This window comes from Panthera onca, chromosome D1, assembly GCF_046562875.1.
Source record: "Panthera onca isolate mPanOnc1 chromosome D1, mPanOnc1 haplotype 2, whole genome shotgun sequence".
Taxonomy (NCBI): domain Eukaryota; kingdom Metazoa; phylum Chordata; class Mammalia; order Carnivora; family Felidae; genus Panthera; species Panthera onca.
This window is the reverse complement of record NC_138348.1, coordinates 59,494,126-59,503,555: the sequence shown is the minus strand read 5'-3', so window position 1 is coordinate 59,503,555 and position 9,430 is coordinate 59,494,126. Positions and strand designations below refer to the sequence as shown.

Sequence of the window (9,430 nt, the reverse complement as noted above, 5' to 3'; positions counted from 1 at the left end):
TACCACAGGCCCAGACCTGAAGAGGAAATTCAGTAAATGAATGGATGTTTCTGGAGGAGGAAGATGAGCCAGGGAAATGGGTCTGGTGAAGTACCTGAACCCCTAGGGGTGAACTTTTGGCTGCTATTTTCCAACATTCCTTGAACCTTCCAAAATTTCCACAATGGGGCAGAAATATAAACATACCATAAGCATTAAACCCGCCTTTTCCTGGCTTTTTGTCAATGCCCTGGTATCCCATAAATAACGCAAACTTTGCCTGGCTCACCAGTACTGGGAATAGGGCATAGGGCACACAGCTTTAACAGAAACAGCCATTGTGGTCTGTGCATCTGTTTTACTTAAACAGCAATGACACCCCCGCATTTGTCTTTGTGGACCTAACACCTGCCATCTAGCCCGAGGCAAAGACCCCTGCCAACTGGCTTCAGAAAAGGCCATTTATCAACAGTGTTTAGGCACCACCTTGAGTAATCTGCCATACAGGAAGTACAAAACAAAACTGTAGGAATTATTTGTCTTCTTAAGCAAAAACAGGTTTAAGCCTTATTAACTGGCAAGAGCTAGAAGGCAGAGTCAGGATTTTTGCCGATTACTACCATGTTGTAGAGTAATTCAAGAGACATTAGGAAGACTAAAGAAGCAAAGGAAGAGGTGCCTGGGTAGCTCAGTTGGTTGAGTGTCTGACTCTTGATTTCGGCTCAGGTCATGATCTCAGGGTCATGGGGTCAAGCCAAGTCGAGCCCACCACCCCCGCTCTGGTGCTGAGCCTGCTTAAGATTCTTCTCTCTCTCCCTCTACCCCTCTCCCTTGCTTGCACTCTCTTTCTTTCTAAAAACAAAAGCAAACAAAAAACAAAACAAACAAAAAAAGGAAATCACTATCTACTTAGTACTACATGCCAAGTCTTGTGTTGGGCATCACCTATGTTATTTAATGTAAGCTTCACATCTAATCATCACTATCTAACATGCTATATTCTTGCTCTTAAATGTATGCTCAGAAGGAGGAACATTCTTTTGTCTCATTTATTGCTATATCTTTAGAGTCTAGGACAGTGTCAAATACACATAAGCAGTCAATAAATATTTGTTGAATGAACAAAACAAACAAGTCCATGAGATAAGTGTTATTATTCTCCTTTTACAGATGAGTAAACTAGAGTGCTCCAAGGGTGCAAATGAATTGCCCAAAGTCACGTGGTCTATTAAGGAGCCAGAACTAACACCCATGTTTCACTCTTCTGTTCTTTCTACAGACCAACACTTACACTTCAATATTAAAGAACTCTCTCAGCTTGGCAAATCCATAATTTATATGCCTATAGAAGATGTACGTACTCAACTGAAAGTTTGAAATTTTACTGAGAAGATGTTTGGCATTTTAATGATAAACGTTTTGCTACAGCAACAATGGAGGACACATTTTCCCAACATAACAGTCGCATTTATGGATAGGCATTAGCTACATCATTTCTCACTTTAAAATCCTGTAACACGATTACTCTGAAGACATAGATAAAAAGCACAGCAATTCCAGATCCCACCAAAATAACATTTGCAAACTTTAGTTTTGTAAGTTACAACATTACGATGACTCATGATATGCTGTGGGATTCCCAGTTTGGAATACCAAATATTTCCATGTGCGTCCAGGTTGCTTGAGCATCCCAGTATGGGAGGAGGCAGGCTTGGCACATCAATAGGCATTTCTATCCTAAAAAAATGATATGGAAGGCTCAAGGATTCTTCAGAGAATCAACTGCAATAAAATCCATCTTGAGAATATTCACTTTGTATGAGAGAATGCGAGAATGAGGTTAATTTTGCTCAGGAGAGTATTCCATATCCTTTCCCATTGTCAGAACATACCTGATCCATTCGTGCTTTTACTTACCTAGGATTACATAACATGGTACCTTCTCATACCACTTTGCCTTTTTTGTAGGGATCCTGGTCACCTGCCTTTCCTCTCGGGCAGGCCCTTTTCCCTTCTGTCCCACTCTTGCTACCCGCAATGCAATGGCATACAGCCTCCGTATCCACCCAGACAGTTCATTATTCATGGACCAAACTAGCGGTTTGGCCTTCACTGTCTTCCATCGCCACCTTTTGGTGCTACTGTCTTATTCTGATAAAAGTAATAACATTTGGACAAATGTTGTTTAAAAGAGAAGAAATGGAAAATTAAAAAAAAAAAAATACTTATAACCCAACCACACAGAGTTGGCATACCCGTTCTGGTCATTTAAAAGACTGAGCCTGGGTGGCTCAGTCAGTTAAGTGACTGGCTTCAACTCAGGTCATGATCTCACTGTTTGTGGGTTCGAGCCCTGAACTGGGGCTCCGTGCTGACAGTGCAGAGCCTGCTGGGGATTCTCTTTCTCTCTCCCTCTTTCTCTGCCACTCCCCGACTTGTGCTTTCTCTCTCTCTCTCTCTCTCAAAATAAATAAACTTTAAAAAAAAAGAGACAATTTTGGATTTATATATACTATTTTGTATAACACCCTTTTCACTTAATATAAGCATTTCGCCATGGTGTTTTAACTGTTCATAAACGTTAATTATAATGACTGCATAATAGTCTATTGTATGGTTATACTGTAATTTATTTAACCAATTTTCTACTGTTGGACTTCTGGGTTGTTAAGCATAAATTCTGCCCACATTTTAGACTATTTCTTTAGGACAGAGTCCCAGAAGTGGAATTAGAGCATCAGGAGATATAAACATTTTTAAAGCTCCTGATAGATACTGCCAAATTGCTTTTCAGAAAGCTGTTGCCAATTTACACTTCCAACACTGCCAGCGTGTTTTCCTACCAATACAGATCTGTCTAAAGGATAATAAAATCTAAGTGGAACATACAGTCCTCAAATTATTCACGCAGTTGGAGAGGCTTCACGACCGCAGCACAGAGACTTACGGCAAAGGTCATACCTATTTTCAGGTATGCAATTAACAATAAGTTAGTGTGGGGACATGGAAGAGAAGTTCTACCCGGGTGAAGAGTAATATAATTAGATTTTAGACTGTCAGATCTAAGGCCCATGTCTGTTTTCTCCATTGCTGCACCTCAGCACACAGGACAGTGCCTGGGACATATAGTCGCTTGACAAAAATTTTTGGAATTAACACAGAACCTGCCTTCAGATGCAACTATTCAGCAGCTGTAGTATTTCGTCACTCCAGGATTCAAGAAAAACTTGACTTGCTGGATTAAATACCTTTGTAAACATCTGTTCAATCCTGAGATTCTATCTCAATTTTGGGAAACCAGTTTAAATAAAGGTGACACAATACGGCTCTCTTTGGGGGAAAAGCAAGTAAAACAAGGGTACACCCTTGGCCCCAGCGTGCGCTGAATCGTGAGTGTTGTCGCTTCCACAGTAGTCACTTTCATAGGTAAGAACATAAACTCATTCAAATGCTGCCCATGGTCAAGGCAATTTTGGAACCACCTTCAGCTCCTTGTTATCACTGGTTGCAACTTGGAACCATTTGCAGCATCGCCAAAATTGTTTCTGAGATACGAAAAGGGCATAATATAGGTAGTAGTTTGTGTAATATCACTTTTAGTCAAAAACAGCATAGAACTTATTTTGTGAAACAGAATGTGGTTACGATAAACAGTCCATCATTCAGTTGTAGTTCACTCTCCTGGCATCATAAAGATTCCCTTCAATATTCTACAGTCTCCGTGCAGTAAGTGGTCAGACACTGGTGGGTCAATATGGCGTTAACATTATCGATGGAAGAGGATCAGTCATCTGTCATTTTATATACACACTTTACATACACTGGACCAGGGGCAGGCAAACTATGGTCCATGGGCCAAGCCTGGCCCATCATCTGCTTTTCTGTGGTGTATAAGCTAAGAAGTCTAAAAATGGTTTTTTACATTTTTAAATGGTTGAACAAAATCAAAATAGTATTTTGTAACATGTGAAATTCAAATTACAGTATCCATAAAGTTTTATTAGGACACGGCTATGTTCACCTACTTCCGTATTAGCTATATCTGCTTTTGCAATAAAATGCTGAGCAGTTACAACACAGACTGGATGGCCCACAAATCCTAAGACATTTCCTTTACAGAAAAAGTTTTTGTTGACCCCTTTACGAGATCCAAGGGTTGTTGGAAGTATCGAAGTTCCCCACTATAGCTTTTTTATTTCTAGATATTAATACTGGAGAAGGGTGATGCAACCGGTAAGTGTTTGCAAGGATCTGATACGGCAGACTGGAGAAGAGAAATACACGAGGGTTGCCTTGGATAGTGTGTAAAGCCTGGTAAGATCTGAGAGGTCTGATCTAACCAAGAAGCAGTTGGAGAACACAGGGTTACATATACAGTTCCAGGAGCAAAGGAACCTCTTGCTAATTGAGCCACGTGAGACCCTGGTGAGACCCAATCCCAAGGACCTAGAGGTGAAGTGGTCTGCAAATAGCAGGCTGGCTGAGCAGTGCATGTGATGTAGAGACAGTTCCCCAAGGGTATCGCCGTCCTTTACTAGATGGCCTCAAGTCATTTGGCACCCACATTTATCAAGGCATGTTCGCTGGCAAATCTGAATTCTAAGAAATGGATTTGAAAGGAAGTCTCTGGAAAGCAGGCGCCAGGTACACATTCTTCCTAAATAATAACATTTCATTGAGGATTCAGAACCAGGGGCAGAATTCAGAAGATTGCAGAACTATCCACATGTTTTTTAAAATCAAAGATTGGTGAATATTTAATTCTTTCTGGGTTTTTTTTTTTTTTTCATTACCAGTGGGACAGGTGGAAGTAAAATAGTGTGGTGTGAGGGGTAGAGGAAGAATTAGATAAAATCACTGATGGGATGATCTGCCCTGGAAGGTGTCTATTCTCGTGGACTTCTAGTTGTGGAATGTAACATTCCGTGTGGATTTTGAACCAGAATGCGGATGGGGATGGAGATCAGCCTGAAAGCCAAAGAGATTCATTAAATGACTGTGTTGAGCTTGAGAATTACAGTCAAGGTTTGCAGATGGCCAGCTCTCCTCCTGATGTCCTACAGAGAGCCAGGCTTCATCTTCTATGTTTCCATGGAGCTTACCCAGAGAGGATGGGATTTGGATCTTCTATTTCTGAAAAACTTTCCTGACTCCTGAGCACCAGAGGTAACCAAATTTCCTCTTTAAGAAACCTGTTAACACTGGTTGGCTCTGGGGAGCAGAACCACTGGTGGCTAAGGGTGGGAGGGAGCTTTCTCTTCCTCCCTGTATGTCTCTTAGATAACACAAAAATAAGAACACATACCTCCATGTTGTCCCACCCTGCTTCTTGAGGATAGGAAAGCAACCTGGGGCCACTTTCCCCACTCAAGACTTTAGAGCTGAAGTGAAGAGCTGGAAGAGGGATCTAAAAATTAAGAGTTGTAATGGAAAATCTTGACCAGAAGGGGGAGAGGTGTGATCCTGAACCAGAAAACAAAGCACCAGTGTAGCAGAGGAGAGAGAGCAAACTGGTAGAGAATAGACAGAGGTGTATAAGAAAAGCCAAGGACAAGAGCCTGGGGCACGATGTTGGGTAGATTCTTGAGACTACAGGATTAGCTCAAGAAGCCTGGGTGGGAAGGTGCAGTTCAGGGTTAAAATTTGTGTCGGTAATAAAACTGATTTGGTGGGTGGGCACATAAGGGATACTGTTTTATGAGAACTCTCCTGTCTGGGGATACTCTAGATCATGATCTGGCCTCAGGTTTAGCAACTCTGAGCAGCCACGTATAGATGGTTTGCTGTGGATGAGTGTTAGGGCAGAAATTTTACTTCCCCAAATCTGAGCTGTCTTAGGGTCTATTATCATTTCATTGAATATTTTCCGGGATGCCTTGCAAATGGGCAATGGGCCCCAGTAGTACCGTAGTTCGACCTGACTAGTACTCAGCACAAGAGCTAAAGTAAAACATTAAGTCCTTTTCCTTATAGCTACTTGTAACAATTTGAATTCACACTCTTGATTACCTGCTTCCAGTAGCTGTGTCCAAACCCTGTCTGGGCCACCATTGCTTGTGGTACCCTATGCTCCAGCATGGTCTTGGTCCAGCATCTTTGGAAGGCTCACGCCAGCCCTGTTTACAGGACAGGAATGAGTCCAGAAATAAGTTCTCTCAGGTTGGAGATGTTGCCTAGAGATACTGTTGTAGGATCCTGGCCCTGGCCGAGGAGCATCCAATTCTCCAATAATTACCACTGAACCTAGCAAGGATTAATGAGGTTCAGCCCCAAAGTTGCAACAGCCAGGTACGGGGCCTTTGTTCCAGAAGTGCAGTGTTCCTGGTGGCAAGTGCTTGTGGGGAACCCAGAACCTCTTCTGATGTGGAAGACGTCAGATGACGTCCTGAAACAGAAAGTCTACAAATCGCTAAGTAGGTAGAAGTCTATGAGCTGTTGTTTGGTTTAAGATTTTTCTTGCACAAGATCTTTTATTTGTTGCATAAGGTGTAGGTTTAAGGGTGCCTCAAAACTGACAGGTGTTAGTTGGGAACATGCCATTTTTTGAAGGGGACAGAGATAGTGAAAGAACAGAACTAAAAATAACTGTGTTGAATAATTAAGTGCCGGGCTTCTCTCAACCAATATGCTTTACTAATCTACTAGTTCAATAATAGGAGCTTTGCATGTGAAAACCCTTGGGTAAAACAGACATTGGCTATTCCTGTGAAATGCTGTTTCTAACCACTTTCCACTGCATCTCCATCAGGCATTTCTGAGATGTCTCCAGTCTATGTGGTATTACTTGGAATCCACTTGGGAAAAGTTCCACTGCATAAATCCTGGCAGAGAGGCAGAAAGAGATAAAGGAGTTCGGACTTGCAGAGAATGCTTTTTTTTTTGGCATTGGGGGGGGGGGGGGTGGTCTGATGGAAAAATTAGATAATCAAATAAGTGAATTATTATAAACCTAGCCACAGACTCAGGGGATGCAATTTATAAAATAATGGCATAGTTGGGGCAGAGGAAGGGAAGCAAATTATCCCAAATTGTTCATCTTCTGCAACACTATTATCTTCCTCCAGACTTTGCTATTTCAGCCAAGAGCGCCATCATTTTCACACTGATGCAGGTTTGAAGCCTCGTGCTGTTTCACCTGCTTGGGAAGCTTCTGCTAATTTCTTAGCCTCCTGTCTCACCCTTCCTTATGGATCCAGTTCAGGAATCATCTCATCTGGAAGTCCACCCACCTTGTGGTGACTGTGTTTTATAATTTCACACTTTCAATGCCCAGGAGTGTTTTTAAAACTGCACGTGCTCAAAAAACACCCGACAGTGTTGGTATTAGTTATAGCTGTGTGGGAATCAGCACATGAGCAGCAGACACCCTTAATTCAAGGTCTAGAGTATCCTCTTGTCTTCCTCCTCACACATCACAGCCTGGGCCTGAGTCTCCTCACTTATATTTTCTAGGACCAAATCCTCCTTTTCCAGCAGAGGAGTTACCCAAACGAATGGGGGTGTGAAGCATGGGACTAATGAAACAAATCCAGCTCTTCTGTGAGAGACAGGTCTGTGAGATTAGTATGGGTGGCCAACCTCTCAATACTGAGGGGTTCCTACTGAGTCATTTGGGCTGGATATGCCCTTAGCATTGCTCACTAGGTCGGCGTGCCACAGCCTTCTGTACCGTACCTCAGGTCCTGCCTGGGAAGCAGGCTGGAACTGTAGGCCTTCTTTTGGGGTCCTCCCAGAAGAATATGCCTTCCTGGGGACAGAAAGACTCCAGGGGGTCCTGTTCCCACCTTTCAATGGTATGAACCCCTGAGGCAGGATGTTGAGAACACGGGAACAGGATAGCCACAAGCTAAGGTCTGGGCAGCAAGGAGATCCAAACTTGTTAAGCAAAAGAATTCAAGAACAAACAAGTACCAGCAGTCAACAGCCAGAAGTTCTTCAAAACTGGAGGATGGCCCAGCAGTCCAGCAAGAGTAACTGGGAGGGCTGTGACATGGGGGAAGGAATGGTAAAGACTGAAAATGGAGGGGCAGCAAAGGAAGGTGCCCAACTGTGAGGCAGCTTTCTACCTCAGGCTCGGCCACCTCACATTCCTTTCACCATGGTGTGAACCAGTCCTGAGCTGCTCTGGTGGGAAGGCTTGTTGATGATGAAGCATGCAGAAGCTGGCTGGCAGGGAAGTGGTTCTGGGGATGAGATACAGGCAGAGGTATCTCCCCGCCAGCTTCACACTGGAGATGAGTCCATGTTTCAGAACTTGTTATCTTTTTCCTTACACACGAGCTATTTTTCCTAGTTTCCCTTGAAAGATCAGACCGAAAGTCAAGTTTCCCAGGCTGAGGTTCATCCTTCAAAATACCTGAGAGGACTTTTGCAGAAACTTTTCTCATATTCAAGTTTTCTTTCAGAATGAGTCTAACAGTTTCTTTATCTAAATTTAACTCTTCGGCCATCATCCTCACTGTCAACCGCCTGTTTGAACAAACCAAGTCCTTGACCTTCTGAATATTTTCATCCGTCCGGTGGGTGACTGGACGACCACTTCGGGCGTCATCTCGAACGTCTTCCCGCCCTTCTTTAAACCTTTTGTGCCAGTCGAAAACTCTGGCCCTGGACATGACTTCGTCCCCATAAGCTTCTTTTAAAAGGTGGTGGGTCTCACTTGCAGACTTGTTCAATTTGACGCAAAATTTGATACTAATCCTTTGTTCTAGATAGCGGTCACTCATTCTGGCACTTAACACAGGAACGTTAAGACCACGACTGTAAGGGAAGACAGAGAAACCAATCTCTATAGGGCTGCAAGTGGAATCATGTCGCTATTAATGCTCCTCCAGAAGCCTCACCAGGGAGGAGTAATTGCTTTTCTGAGTTTTTGCCCCTCAGCTTCCGGGTCGAGGCTGGGGAGGCCTGTCCTGAGAAGCTAACCTGGCCCGAGGGCCAAAGAGAAGCTGTAAAGCTGGGGAAAATGAAATCTACACGTCTCCGTCCAACTTGTGCACGTAGATCTGCCAAGAGTGTGCCAATCAGTCAGCAAGGTCTTCCCGATTCTGCGGCCCTTAAGAGTGTATGGCGATTTCTGCAATAGAGGCCTAAGTGGTGGCAACGGAAGCAAGCAAGGAGAGATGCACCGGCGATACGACGTGCAAGCTCGCCCCAGATCTGCAAAAACCCGCGCAAGCCAAACCTACCGAAAGTGCCGGGGGCTCGCCTGCTCTAGAGTCCCGGGAGACACGCCCGCATGCGCATTACTCTCTCCTCGCGGGGTAGGTTGTGCGCAGGCGCACTGCGGCAGCCCGCGCCAGGCCTCGCCTCCACCCCGCCACACCCCGGCCGGCGCGCTTCTTTGCGCGTGCCCGCCTGCGGAGAAGTCGGCGGAAAGGAGGGGGCGGGGGAGGAAGGCTGAGAGAAGAGAGGGCACCCCCGGGCGCCAGGGTGCATTGTGGGAAGGAGG

The 9,430-nt window shown here is 44.2% G+C and overlaps 1 protein-coding gene and 1 long non-coding RNA gene across 2 annotated transcripts; both read right to left on the bottom strand.

Moving 5' to 3' along the window:
- Nucleotides 1–1,010: 1,010 nt before the first annotated feature.
- On the bottom strand, nucleotides 1,011–9,340 carry LOC132661256 (uncharacterized). Its single transcript, XR_013550115.2, has 2 exons — nucleotides 9,168–9,340; nucleotides 1,011–6,095 (listed from the first exon to the last, which is right to left on the bottom strand). It is a non-coding gene; the product is annotated as an uncharacterized LOC132661256 (long non-coding RNA).
- On the bottom strand, nucleotides 7,469–9,246 carry GVQW3 (GVQW motif containing 3). Its single transcript, XM_060605584.3, has one exon. It carries the CDS (start codon nucleotides 8,703–8,705, stop codon nucleotides 8,073–8,075), a length of 633 nt encoding a protein of 210 aa, XP_060461567.1. The 5' UTR covers nucleotides 8,706–9,246; the 3' UTR covers nucleotides 7,469–8,072.
- Nucleotides 9,341–9,430: the final 90 nt, after the last annotated feature.

Coding starts and splice junctions, on each gene's coding strand:
- GVQW3 (XM_060605584.3), bottom strand. CDS start 8,705: ATGAGTGACCGCTATCTAGAACAAAGGATTAGTATCAAATTTTGCGTC.